Source organism: Pelecanus crispus, chromosome 3 (genome assembly GCF_030463565.1).
Source record: "Pelecanus crispus isolate bPelCri1 chromosome 3, bPelCri1.pri, whole genome shotgun sequence".
In the NCBI taxonomy this organism is placed as follows: domain Eukaryota; kingdom Metazoa; phylum Chordata; class Aves; order Pelecaniformes; family Pelecanidae; genus Pelecanus; species Pelecanus crispus.
This window is the reverse complement of record NC_134645.1, coordinates 35,712,299-35,726,940: the sequence shown is the minus strand read 5'-3', so window position 1 is coordinate 35,726,940 and position 14,642 is coordinate 35,712,299. Positions and strand designations below refer to the sequence as shown.

At 38.2% G+C, this 14,642-nt stretch overlaps 1 protein-coding gene across 1 annotated transcript in view; it reads left to right on the top strand.

The window, feature by feature from the left end:
- The window catches only part of KCNK2 (potassium two pore domain channel subfamily K member 2), a gene marked incomplete at its 5' end in the record, with an annotated part of 77,674 nt that overhangs the window by 44,056 nt on the left and 18,976 nt on the right, over positions 1–14,642 (top strand). Inside the window, 2 exons of the mRNA XM_075706972.1 lie at positions 5,754–5,914; positions 9,227–9,413. Coding sequence (XP_075563087.1) covers positions 5,754–5,914; positions 9,227–9,413 — 348 coding nt within the window. The remainder of the gene's footprint in view (positions 1–5,753; positions 5,915–9,226; positions 9,414–14,642) is intronic.

Sequence of the window (14,642 nt, the reverse complement as noted above, 5' to 3'; positions counted from 1 at the left end):
AGTATTTATTTGTAAATATATATGTATATGACATGAGTGTACACAAGTATATAAAACTTAGGAGTGTAGGACAGAGTTAAGAGGAAATGAAAGGGAATCAGTGTAAAAATGCAGCTGTTTTCACATAGTGAACACGAACATGCAAGTTTTAGTATTTCTGCAGCGTATGCAGAGATTTCCACACAGCCAGTATGGGTACCTATACTGCCTTTTTGTTTAATGATTATGTCCAGACCATTATTTATGCTAAAAGGGATATCTAATTTATCTATGAATCAGTGCATATCTTTGCCGTGGTACTGATGGGCAGGCATGTATTTAAATGCTAATCTCCTGAGCCGAAATGGCAATCCAAAGGCGAAAAAGCATTTTAGCTACTAGAGATCCAGCGAGGTACCTTTCATAAAGATTTCGTCAGATAGCTCCTCAGGGCCTGGAAAAAAGCATCTTTTGATCTCTTAAAATCAATTTGACATTCAGTATCAAAACACACATATGCCCTTTGAAAAAGGTAATCACTGCAATTGAGCTGCGTAGTCAGGGTGGATGTGAACCTACGGCAATACCGCCGATGGTTGCACGCAGCGGCTGGTGGCTGAAAGTGAGGGCACGGCAGCTGGCTCACCTGGCTCTGGCCTCGTGGGATTCAGCAGCAAGGATCTCAGCCTTTCCTCTGAGTCTATGCAATCTTCTCAGTATCAAGTTTCTGTAATCCATTTTTGTGTAATTAAGGGTGTGTGTGTGTTCACCACGTCGTTTATCTTTCAGTATTGAACTGTTTCATCCATTTCCCACATATCCAAACCTACAGCTGAGAGTAGTTTCTCATATCTCAAAATATATGACATTATTTCAGTATAATTTTCACTTTGTTTGCTACCCGACGAATGATGTCTTGTGTAATCTGAGGTATGTCAAAAACAGTGAGAAAACATTTACTGGTATTTGAATTTACATGTTCTTGTTTGGAAAGAAAATGTTTCAAACCTTCCCCAGACCTTTCAATCCCACTTGAGCTATTTGATATAAATGAATCACAAGTGGTGACACTCTTTTCCAGTCAATTTTGCAAGTAAAATCTAGTCCTAGAACTCTCAAAAGCACCTATAATCTCTCACATGAGAAATCCTTAATTGCAGCCAGCTAGTTTCAGTAGATGCCCTGCTTTGTCTAGGAATTTTCTGTGAAAATATATTCATTTGGAGTCTCTATTCTTCTAACTCCACTTTGAAAATGTGGATCTAAAAAAGCTTTCTGAAAGACTGAGATATCGGTTAACTAGAGAGCAAAGGGATCTCTTTCTCTACTTAAAACAGAAATTAGTTGGTTTTTTTTTTAATTAGCTGCCAATCTTCCTTTTTATGAAGGTTTGAATGCAAAGACAGTCTCTGTGTCTCATCTGCACAAAAGTGTCTTGTCAATTGTATGAGAATTTCTAGCATTTCAAACTTTTCCATATTTGCAATATAACCTATTGTTTGTCATTGTGTGGAAAAAAAAAAAAAACCAAACCCAAAACCAAAAACCCAACTAGAACTTGAAACTTCAAACATTGTTGTGTTCAAAAGCAGTAATATAGTTGTAGTTATCAAAGTTACTAATTTCTACTTAATAGCAAATCTATTGCAGATGGAAAAGTTAGACACTTTCATCCTCAAAGAAATATGTCCAAAAAAGGGGCCATGAAAATAAAAAATAATTCCTATAAAATCGCTTGGGTTTTTTTGTTTCATTTAGTGTACTCTTGCTTCTGTCTCTATAGCCAACCAAAGGGACTGAGGTTCCCCTTGAATCCGATTTGAATCTTGGAGGCTGTAAGGGCTTTGGAGCTGAAACCATGGAATATGCTATTTTGTTGAATGGAGCAATTAGTTACAATCTATTTACAACAGCCTTTTATTCTTTATTTACTCAGGGGTTACTGGAAGCTCCTTCTAAAATGCATTTCTTGTCCACAGCTGCTTGTCAGAGACAACATATTGTAAATGCACAAAGTCCTTCGGGCATTAAAGGCGTGCTAAGCATTTAGCAGGACATGAAAGGGATTTGGTGAAACTAGGAGGCAAATCGTGCTCCTGGTTTTGAAAGTAAAGTGAGGGAGTGCATTGGGGAAGGACAGTCTGAAAATGGTACTGACATTGTCATGGGTGAAACTGATCCCATTCTGCAAGTTAAATTTTGTACTTTCTACTGTTCATTGCAATGTTGGTTAAAAACTTTGAGGGAAACTTTCCAATAAATTTATCAACTTTAAATCAAGTGCTTAGCTATTTTCCATGTTCAAAACCAAGTGTATCGGTTGTAATGGGGGAACCAACTGGTTCTAGGAACTATCCATTTAGTATACCCAGAGGAAGAGGAAAAACTGCATGGGACTGAAGATGTGAAGGGTAACCGAGGTAGCGAGGCCACCCGTATGATTACAGCATGTGCTGTCCCCCATCTCCTCTAGGCAAGCAGCTCGGAGGGGGAGGGAGGAGGCAGCGGAGAGCGTGGTGTGGTATGGCTGATTCCCCGAGGTTTCTCAGTGAGCAAGGCAGTTGTAAACAGACTTTATGCCAGCCTCTGGAGCAGAAGTGGAAACTCTGAAGCGACAACCCCATGCCAGGGAGCTGCTGCAGTGGTGCCGGGCGTTCCTGCCCTGCGTGTGGACAACAGCCGTGTGGTGTGCAGGGATATGTAGTGGCATTCCTGTGGCTGTGTGCTCCTCTCCAACCACAGTGCCCGAAATGAAGTTTTCCTTTGGTTTTACCTAACAGCAGGATTCTTCTGATTTTTTTTTTTTTTTAACTTTCCCCCTTTAAAGAAAGGAATAATACTTTTCTGAGACAAAACCCTCAGGAATTACGTCAACCATGTGAAATACAGATACATTTTCTCTCCCATTGCATAAATGATGGATTAGCTTTTCACTGGAGAAACTGAGAGTAGGATGTAAGGACAATTTGTGTAACTTGCAAGTAGGCTGTGGTGTACAACAGCAGACTGTTATGAAACATGATACTGTAGGAAATATCATTAATGTGTGATGGATGCCCCTTGGTAGATCAGTTCACTAAAGTATATGTCCTATCATGAGAGCTCCATGGTTTGTATGATGTGCAGTGAGCACCTATACAGAGATAAACTACTTCCTGTCAGAATATTATTTTATCCAGTAATGTGTGAGATTTTTTTCAAGTACAATCAATAATATAAGACCTTCTTTGTTTATGGAAGAAAAGCATTTGTCATTTTTCAGGATGAAAAGCAAGAATTTGTGAGTGCAGAAGTGAGGTACCATCCTTTTCTTGAGCAAAACGTGACTCTGATTTAGGGAGGAGAATAGATAGAGCTGAACATGAACTTCTTGTCCTCACGCTGATTAGCAGCAGATGAGAAGTATGCCGCAGCAGCAAATGTCTCTGTAATAGCTGTGGGATGCACAGAAAATGCCAGTTTGCTTTATGAAGCTAACAGAGTAAAACTGCCTGCTTGGCATGTGCTTCACTGGGCTGGTATTTTGTCACCATTATGAGATGCCACTTTTGCAGAGCAAGTGAATACAGTTCTTAAACCAAAAAAGAGAGACTGATATCCAAAGCCCTCAGTACAAGTTTTATATATCTGGTGTATCCAGACCCCGATTCGGAATTGCATTAAGACCCCTCAGGGGTTACACCCTGGCAACTATTCAAGCTCCTGTTGATGCATAAACAGGCACACTTACCGAAAACAGAGTAGCTTGGATCTGTTTGTCCCTTTTTGGTTGGTGATGAGCTAATTTTATTTTAAAACTCAAGGGGCTTTTCCGCTTGGTGCACGAAGGGACAGAGTGAACTCAGTGGAGCTGAAATTTCCTGAATTATAATAATCAGTATTTTTAGCCCTAGCTCTGGGTTAGGGAAGGATGCTAGGTTGGACTAAAGGAACTGTGACTTTACTCCACTTCCCTGAGACAGACTTTTTTCTTATATTAGTGCAGTGAAAACTTAGAAAGTTGGAGGACTCCGTGACCTGTAATTGATGATGTTTCCTGTAATTTTTTCCTTAATATTTAGTTTGATGGGGTTTCTTAGTCATGATTTGGGGAAAATATGAACTTTCAACTTTTTTTTATCTAAGTGAACTTTATCAACATTACATTTATTGTTCGCACAGTTGCTATCTGGTAACAGATATTAGGACAAAATATCTAGGAGTAAAATATATTCCCAATGTGATTTACATTTTTTTTAAATGAGGTTGAGTGAGGGGCAGCTTTGTCTCCTGTGTACTGAAAGGAAAAAGTAGCTTTGACACAGCTTTGGTGTAGCTTACCTACATGAGAGCAGAATCAAAAATTAAGACAATAGGTTTCACAAAGAAAATCTATATTTATGTTAAAACAACATGCTCAAAATAGTTAAATAAAAATTCTGATAAATAGGTAAGCTTTTCATTAAATGTGCTTTGCACTGTGGAATCTTACAGTCATTGTGCATAAATACTAAGCTATTTTAAAAAAGAAAGCTGACATTGCAAGTTCTCAATAGAGCTGATAAAATTTGTCCATCAGCTTTTTCACATGAAAATTGGATTTTCATTGAATGATTTTTGTGTATATGGAAAAGATCTCTTTTAATATTTAGGACGCTGAGAAAAAAGTTTCTCAACTACTTGCTAATATATTTTGCTTTTTACTTACAAGTTACTTTCCTACAAAAAAAGGTAACTTTTTTGAAAGGCTGTTTTTAATTTCTCCATGGAAAATAAGCCTTTTTCTGGACACTTACCCCCCCCCCCCCCCCCCCCCCCCCCCCCGCCGCCAAAAATAAGTCTTTTTTCTTCAAAGTGCACTGGAAAGTGAAATAATGTCACAAATGCTGGGGTGTTACTGCAACTGCCTCACTGCTTCCTCAAAACACTGAGTGATCCTTTGGAGGAGAAAAACTTTTGAATTAAAACTGACGACTGATGCTCATGAAACTTGTCTGTAGGGTTCTGCTGACCTTGGGCAAATCATTAAAATACCAATCCTGGAAGATGCATCTGAGGGCGTTTTGCAGATGCTGAGGCCCGTGCTTTTTGTATTCCAGTTTCTCCATTCTAAGTGGACCGGCAGCAATCAAACTATCACAGGCATGTCAGGGTGCTCTTTTACACAAGCCTTTGAAGATAAAATGATTTCCACCTTCAAATGGACAGAGCCATGAACTGTAAACTGTTTCTCTAAGCTTTGTTTGCAACACTGAAAGAACCAAGGCCTTTAATAATGAAGACTCTAAGCAGTCCCATTTATTCTAGAAATCCATGTTTTGCTCATCCAAGTGGCTTTTTTTCAGGCTGCTTCACTTTGAAACACAGCACATCTGAAGGAAAATTGTATCGTGTAAACAAGCACTGCAGCCTGCCAATTACAAATCCAGTAATAGACATTTCCAGGTAGCAGAGGCTAAGGCATATATTAACCAGTTGGTATTAACTGCATGTAGTAGATGAGAAAAGCTGTTGTTTATTTAAATAATAATAATAAAAAAAATTCTCTAATGGGAGAGTTTTTCTTCTCCACAGTATATATACAATATAAAAAAAAAAAAAAAAAATTGGTCCACTGTGCAGCAGTTTAATTTTAGCTCAAAGAGGATTATATGACCTACACTTCCATTTGATTTTTCACAATGTTTGCTGTGTCATATGGTTAACCTAGCAGGACCCGTTTGCAAACTGTCCTTTTAAAATGTGTAATGTAATATATGTAACTTCTTAAACATCTCAAGTTGTTTGTAATTTAGGCTTTGGAAACATCTCCCCACGCACACAAGGTGGAAAGATATTCTGTATCATCTATGCCTTATTGGGAATTCCACTGTTTGGTTTTCTGTTGGCTGGTGTTGGAGATCAACTAGGGACAATCTTTGGAAAAGGAATTGCCAAAGTAGAAGATACCTTTGTTGTGAGTATGCTGACTACCTCATTTGTTCTTCATGCTGCTCATTGTTCTGAAGTTAACAAGTGAAATGAAAACTCTGAAAAACAGGGTATAGCTCATCATTGTAACCAGATGTCTAGCAAAAGGTAGGAAGAACTTTGCAAAGTCTGAACATGTTACTGAACATTGTTAATTGAGAATTGGATGAAGCCCAACGTTTTCTACAGTAATTATGCTTGGGAAGAAGAACAAGATCCAAACCATTTTATTTCTGCTTTGCCCTTATACTCCTAAGCTTGCTGTGATGTTTACCTTTAAAGGTTGTCATATAGATTGTGGTAGGAAATCACTGACTCAGATGTGGAAGAGTGGAGCTATAGGGCTAATATGTGGAAATTATTGCTGCTGCTTTGTTTTTGTTCACGGAAGACCTTTGGTGTCTGAGGCTAAAATCACAAGCCTTAATAAAATCTCTACTCAGATGCCATCATACCAGAGGAAATGCTTACAGTCTGTAGGCATCTACATTTCCAGGTTTATGGGTCTGTAGGTCACTAGAGCTTTGGGCATTCACAAAAGCAGGACAACCTAAATGGTACAGAGCCTGTTGGTGCTTCCCTGACATTGATTTCCTCTTTGTGGTCTCCTCACTAGGCTGTAGGATGTTCTACTGTTTAAGGTATTTTCAGCCTCTTCTGCTGAACTGCTTAGCACAGCCTAGAGGTTCGTGCCCTTCATTTTCTTTCCCTACTGATCTTTAATTATTCATGCAAAGTGGTACAGCTTCAATAGAGGAAGACACCTGTCAAACAGACCAGAAGCTTGTGCAGATGTTGATAAAGTTCAGCCATAGCCAGTCCTTAACAATCAAATGCTTTGAATTCTAGCAGAGGAACTTAATTTACTGAACTTACTCGCTGTTTCACACACAGACAAGCTTATTAAGGTTGTATTTTACTAATGCAGTTATTAAAAATGTATTTACTGAGATTTTTTTTTAAGCATAGAATAAATAGCATAATGAAACTTAATAAAATTATTTAGGTGTTTTACTAACCTTTAATAATGTTGTAGGTTTAACTATTACCTAATGTTCAAAACATGTATGAAATGCTATTTGTCTTTTGATATGTAGAATATGTCGTATCCAGTGAATACTTAGTATGCAGTCTGACTTTGTAGCTGTTTGCATTAGCACTGCAAGTGTTAGAAGGATTGTTTTTCTGCAACAAGCCCTAATCTTTTCTCTATAGGAAGGGTCTGTGATGGCTTTATTTTTGAAGCAAAGCAAACTGGGGCTGTGCTTAGTAGTCCTATTGTACTACATAAATACAAGCTTGAAAGATTTTTAAGAGACGGCAGGTATTTTTGACTTTGAAACATCAGCTCAAGTCCAGACAAGTTACTGGTGAATAACACCGATTTCTATTGAGATTTGCCTAATAAAAGGCAAGAACACTCCAAAAGAACATTTTGTTTTTATACTTTGTGGGTTTTATCACTGAAAAAGTACAGAAGATTTCAGACCAAATTGTGTGTGTCTCAGCCTGTTGCTCATAGGAATAATGGTTTTCCTTTTTTTGTAATGGTTGTATCCCTACAACAAGAATGCCCCAGCATAAAAAACAGCATCTTGCCCTCTTTTGTCAATCTCTGAATGAAAACACTGATCTATACATTGTAGTCTGGAACACTCCCTTGTTCTGTTTACTACTTCTCCAAAAGAAGAACTGGGAGACACTGACGGACCAGAGCAGGGAATTTCTTGTTGCCATAACCAAAGCTACTATTGAGATTTGCGTTACAAAAGCTGGACCTTGGTTGTACTGACGGTAAAACATAGTTTCCATTGGCACTAAACTTAAATACAAGAAAACACGTATTGTGAACAGTCTGACTTCATTTTTGGTCTCCTTTTGTGAAAGTTTTCAGTTTTGTGCAATCCCTTGCTAATTTTAAGTTGAACCAAATTCTTCAGATGGATGGAAAACTGTACTGAGAGGAAAATTGTCAAACTGGCAGGGCATGTCAAATACGACTCTGCAGTGGTCTGTTCTAGCTTTGGTACTGTTAAATTTCATTAATAGTTTACACAACAGATAAAGGACTTTGTTCGTTAAATCTACAGATTATCTCAAGATGGGGAGAACTAAAAGCTGGAGGACAGAATTAGAATTCAAAATGATCTTGAAAATTTTGAGAATCAGTCTGAATATATAGGATTCAAAAGGATAGGGAATTTTAAGAATCAGCATATAGGATTCAATTCAGGAAGGACAAATTCAAAGTACTCTTTGAAGGAATAATAAAATATGCAATTACATGTCAGGAAACAGTTGTCTAGGTGCAGAAATATTCTGAGGACTCCAGGGGCTCATAAGATAACATGGGTTAATGTCATCCTGCTATGAAAAAGCATACATCATAGTTAGAAGTATAAATAGCAGTGTAAATAGATCAATAAAGCATAAGAAAGGATCCTTCCACTCCATTTTGTTGTATTTTTTTATACCTAGTTTTGAGTACAACACCTAATGAAACGTGGGTTAGTTGGTTGGAGCCAACGGGTGAAGAAAGACTGAAATAAATGAATTTATTTGGTCTAAAGAATATATGACTGAAAGAAAATACCTGTAAAAGTTTGCTGGAGAGAGCAAAGTAGCAATTTCTTTGTTTGCCTTGAATAAGACCATAAATAATAAACTTAAACTGAAGGAGATGAGATGCAAGTTAAGCATTAAGAAAACTTTCTGATGACAAGAACAGTTAAGCATGATCACATATTGCCTGGCCAGTAGTATATCTGCAGTGCCTTAGTTGGGTTGTTTTTGTCTTGGGGCAGGTTTGGAAGAGGTGGCATCTCCCTTCCAGCTCTATTTTCTGTGGTTCTGTTTAGCTAGTTACTTGATTAGAGAGAACTGTATGGTTAAAATTCACCTTTTTTATTCAGTTATTTGTGGATGCACAAAAGTAGAGACATTGCAGGTGCAAGCACTACTTGAAGCTTGCTCAGATATGCAGTCCCCACTCAAAATTCTAGCATGATCAGCTGTTAATATTAATGAATGCTACACATGCCACTCGCCGAGATCACAAACCTGGCCACAATGAAGAGTCCAGCCCTGCTTTGCATTTCCTGCTAGGAAATGTTTCCTAGGGTAGTCATGTTTGCTTTGAAAAGCCTTTCAAAATAAAACCCTGCTTTGATTTTCCTGTTTGAGAATTATAATGCACTGTCTCCTTGAGCAGCTTAGGGCTCACTGTGGGTGATAGGTACTTATGTGTGGTGCAGTTTTATTAACGATGGGTTTCCTCTCTTTCCCCTTCCCTTTCCAGAAATGGAATGTGAGTCAGACAAAGATTCGCATAATTTCAACAATAATATTCATACTGTTTGGCTGCGTGCTGTTTGTTGCTCTTCCTGCAGTTATATTCAAGCACATAGAAGGCTGGAGCACACTAGATGCAATTTACTTTGTGGTTATCACTTTAACTACCATTGGATTTGGTGACTATGTTGCAGGTAAGATTTTTCTCCTAACTCTTTATCTTATAATATTTTGCACAGTGATATATGTTCTGCGTTTCTGTATTATTTTGGGACAGACACATCTCTGTGGTGCCTCTTTCGTAGTTTTACTCTTTGTCATTCTTGTGTCAGTGCACATGAGGGGGCCTGCCCTCATCTTGGATCATGTGGCAGGCTAGAGACAGGAGGTGGGACAGTGAAATGCATGGTGCCTGTCCCTGCATACTCCATTTTTTCTTCTCCTGTACTGTTAAAAGATGCTTTTCTTAATTTTTAGGTAGATTTTTTTGTTCTTACAGATTGAGGGAAGTGCAAGAATTAATAAGGTATTTTAGTCTAATGAATATGTTGTCTTTTTTTTTTTTTTTAGCTGGAGTTGCTTAAAATGTCTCACCCTGTGAAGTTATATGACAGTTTTTGTGTGCTTCTCTTACTTTCAAAGTGTTGCTCCAGAGCTCTGTTTCTGCCATTGAGATGCCTCTGTTGCTGTTGGATGCTGCTTCTGTGCTTTATTTCTCTGGTTTGCTATGTATGCATTTGTCCATGTGTGTTTTGTAATGTAAGGAGAAGATTTAGCACAACCCATAGGTAACGCTTCCCAACCTTTAGGGTTCTGTTAACCCAGATTGAATTGGTTGTGAATAACTTTGACAAACTGAGCTAGAAAAAAGCTTGGGCCAGTTCTTTGCATCAACTACTTTCTTGAAAAGGTGTTAGACCACTTCTCAGAATAGGATTGAGTAATTATATCTTGTCTGTGTTGAGGAAGTGTGTTGGTCTGAGTCAGTGATGTGTTGAGGTGAGGATTAGAAATTCCGAGCTTTGTGCTCTGAGTCCGAGACTTGCTTCCTTCAGCCTGATCTCATGCTTTTCCTGATGCAGCACCATCATGTCCGTCTTTCATGAGATGCCTCTCTCCCACTCCTGAACTCTGTGCAAGGCAGAGGTAGCTGAGAAAGGTGGCGGAGAAGGACAGTAGTGCTGGGCTGCTGTCACTGAGCCACCCTGCTGAAGGGAAGTGTTTCTAGCAGACATCCATGTGTCGTGGGCTCCTCCCGTGTCCCATGTGTGGTCACGGCTGTTGCACGAGTCATAGTGCACCAAGGTGAGGGTCTCAGGTTGGGTAGCTCCTCCTAGTGACTTGCTGGCCTGCCTGAAGTTTGCCTTGATGGCAGGAATGTGACTGGTCTTGTTGCTGGCAAAAGTTTTTCGGGTTGGTGAAGTCCCACAGAGACCTCTGAAGTGTCTGAACTGTTTGGCATATTCATAAATGGTCTGGGTAAAATCGGGAGAAACTTAGTTAGTGTTGAAGATCCTAAGTTATGCAAGCTGTTTAAAAACAAAAGACCACATGGGAAGCTGCCAAAGATTCTTATAAATTATAGAACTGGGCTGTAAAATGGCAAATTAAATTTATTTGGATGCTCACATTTTGTTTTTTGATGTTTCTATATTTCTTTGAATTTGTCTCACGGATTTCTTTTCCCTTTTCCTTTCTCATATCGTTTTTCTTATTTCCCTTTTGTCTTCAGGAATTTGTGATTCTGGTCAGATTCTAACTAGCACCAAATACAAAATTTATGCTGTTTCCAAGCCAAGAGTCTGGGTGTTTTAGACTTTCATTCCTGAGGGGTACATGTATGTCAGGGAATAAAAATCATAGTGTATAAAGGCCTGGTTATATTTACTGTAAAGCATTATGGGAAATGGCCCACTTAGTTCTAACTAGAACACTGAGTACATTCATCATTACTCTCATTATAAATTTCCACGGATTTTTCTATTTGTAGACCACTTGATATCATAATTTGTTCCTACATCATGTCATTTTTTTATTTTACCAGGAAACACTTTTTCTTTCTACTGAATGTCCTTGAATTATATTGTTCTACAGCTTATGGCCTTTTATGATGCACTTAATATATTTTTTTTTTTTATTTTAAAGTTCCACTGTAAATGCATGATGTCAATGTCATGAATGTTTTCTATTTTCTTTTAGAGTAACATGCACAAGACTTGGATTTGTACTGTAATATATTCTTGACTTAAAGTTTCAGTGTGTGGTAATTGGATTTGTACTTGCAGAGATGCTGCTCAAGAGAACAGGGTTAGATGACTATCTCCATCATAACTGGGAGGTTAACGTTGCCACTGGACTGTATTTTGTCAGAGATGAAGTTGACAATATTATCATCTGTGTGTGGACTAACATAGTTTATGGCAGATGACTTGAAGGATTTTTCAAAAAAGTCCATTTGTTTTGTTGTCATTCCAGTACATAATTGTCTAGTTAAATAAAAATTCTGAAAAATAGGTAAGGTATTCATTGACTGTGCTTTGCATTGTGGAAATTTACAGTCCTTGCCGTGCATAAATACTAAGCTATTTGAAGAAAACTGTCATTTCAAGTTCTCAACAATGCTGATAAAATTTGCCTTAAGTGCTAGGCTTCCTTATTAATTTTGAGGACATACGCGGAATCTTTTGCACGCTAACAAATTAGTAAGTTGTCTTTATGATTTTTTTTTTTGTTTGCTCATTTTTCTTATAGGTAGGTCATAACTACCATGCAGACACTAAGGGCCATTGATATTTTTGTGGTAAGATTCATCTAGAACACTCTTTCCTTGAAGTTTAGAAAAACTGAGTGCCATAAACAGAGGCAAAACAAGCATGTAGAGTTAAGGCATGTAATACTGTATAAGGCTGTAGGGGAGGCTGTCATGATAGGCTACGGGTATTGCATCTGAAATTGTGGCTCTAGAGCATGGCGTTCTTGGTTCTGGTTTGTCACGGTGTGAGGCATGCAGCAGGCAGAATGATGCTTCAGTCCACTTAATGCCTGAAGGGCAATGCATTTGGAAAAAACTCACGCTGGCATTAATTTATTCCTTTTTCTGATTCATTTTTCCTGGCCAGAAAGGCATGTGTCGTGGTTTAGCATTATTAGTAAATAATACTTAGAGTGAAAATTACCTTCTTCCACTCAGAATGATAGTCAAACCTAAAGCAGAGAGGTGGGCAGTGATACTCCAATTTGCAATTACAGTGAAGTCTTTTAGCAATAAAAATAAAATTGGCAATTCTTGTAGCATATTGGCAGTTGATGGGTTATTTCATGATTATATGTCAGTTTTGGCTCAAAGTTCCCTCAAAAGTCAAAAATTCCTACATATCTGAAAACTTCCAAATATTCTGGTAATTTTTTTTCTGGGAACTGTCATACCAGAGGAAAAAACCATAAGTTTTGCAAACCCTATATACAAATATCATGGTTGTGATAACATGTGTTGGGGTTAAAAGAAACATTTCTGTCATTTTTCACTGACATGGAACTTGCTGCTTTCTGGCACCACTGCAGGTAAGAGCTGAAGAGAAACCCTGAAGAACTTCTAAAGGAGACAGTGTTTCTGAATAGCTGTTCCAAAAGGGAGCCAACAGAAGAACTTGGGATTTCGGAATGTAATAGTGCTAAAGGCTGTAGGGCAGGTTGTCATATTAGAAATTCTTGTAGAGTTCTCCAGAACTTTTCTACAAGTTTCTTCTCATTTGTACTGGAGACCAGGTACTCTGTTCCCAGAAACTAGAATGCCAAAACATCCCCTTTTGTACTCAGAATCTAGGTTGATATTTGGAGCCTATGGAAATTTCGGCTGCAGTTTCCACCAGCAAGAGAAGCCTTAAGGCAAATATAAAAGACTGATCTTTTTTTTTTTTTCTTGTTTTCAAGAGAAACCATTAACTTTAATATGACAGAAGAGAAGCCAGCTAATATTATGAATATTCTGTGAAAGAGAAAAGAAAGATCTTTTCATGTCAAATATGTCATTTTTTAGTATAATGAAAGATATTATTTGGGTACTAAAGTTATCACTGAGGTACGTGTGTGTATATATATCTGTATAACATGACAATATAGAGTTCATATGTGCAGATAAATCCTTTAACTGCAGTGCAGATTGGAAGGTATAGTCAAATATTTCTAAGGGAGTTAATCTAACAGGTTTCAAATCTAAATTAGATGAGATGTCCAAAACTTGACTGAATTAAGTAGAGGTCAGAAATATAAATAACACATCAGTAGTCTGTTTCACAGTGGGGCGTAATGATGATATAAGGTTACACTGCAATCAGTACAACAGATCACAGAATTTTACAAGTCTCACTTTAAAAAGGCAAATGCATTCTAACTCCTTTTGTCTTTTTTTTTTTTTTTTTCATTGTTTGAGCTCTGATTTTGAGCTTCTTTCTTCTTTACTGTTTTGGTCTGTAATTGAATTTGGAGTATTGCCACTGTAATACAGATATCTGGGGCTGCACTGTATTGCTTGGCCTGAGACCCAGTTTGTAGAGTACTGAGATATTTTAGTCTCATTTAACATCACTGAACTAGAACGCTTCACCTGGTGGTCATAGCAGCCCAGTTGGTCTGCTCTCACTATGTGATATTACTTACCTGGCAGAAAGACCTCAACCGAAGGAAATGGCTGTTGTGCCAAGCAATGGGGTGTGTGTCAAGCATCCCATAAGAGCTGTGTGTTCTCCTACTGGATTTGTGTCTTTTTTTGGCATTTGGAAGTGCTCTTTGCCACCTCAGGACTTCACATCCATACTAGGGGCTGTCTGGGGTAAACCATGCAGCCTGCTTTAAGCTTAAGACAGCGTGTCGTGTCTTGCTCAATTTCTGTATAGGACAGCACATAAGGAGTGTTTTATAGCTGTGCTTTGTATTCTGAAGTAGCTCTCCATTTTCCACTGAGTGGCATAAGGTAACTCATATGGCCTGCTTACATTCTGTCTTGCAGACAGTGTTATCTTGTCCCAAACATGCTGCTTTTCCACATCTCTGCGTAAGCTAGCCTTTCTCTGTCCCTTTTTGCAGTCCTCGGGGGTAGTTCTTTTCAAGCTGCAGGGCTGAACCTCCGTATTTCTTTGGAGTGGGACAAATGACATTTCTAGAGTAAGCCTGTTGGCCAGGTTTGTCACAACGGGGATGATGGACAGCTACTCGTTATTCTGCAATTAAAACTGTGTTTGGATTTAATCGCGTTTCTATACCCAGAATAATTTGTACTGCTGACAAAAAATAGTAAAGACAGTTCCTGGTTTGAAGGGCTGACTTTTGAATAACTCAGAAATTTGTGCTGGTATGGAATTAAGATACTCAACGCAAATAACACTTTCTATTCTCTGCTTCTACTTTTGAAGCAAAAATGCAAACAA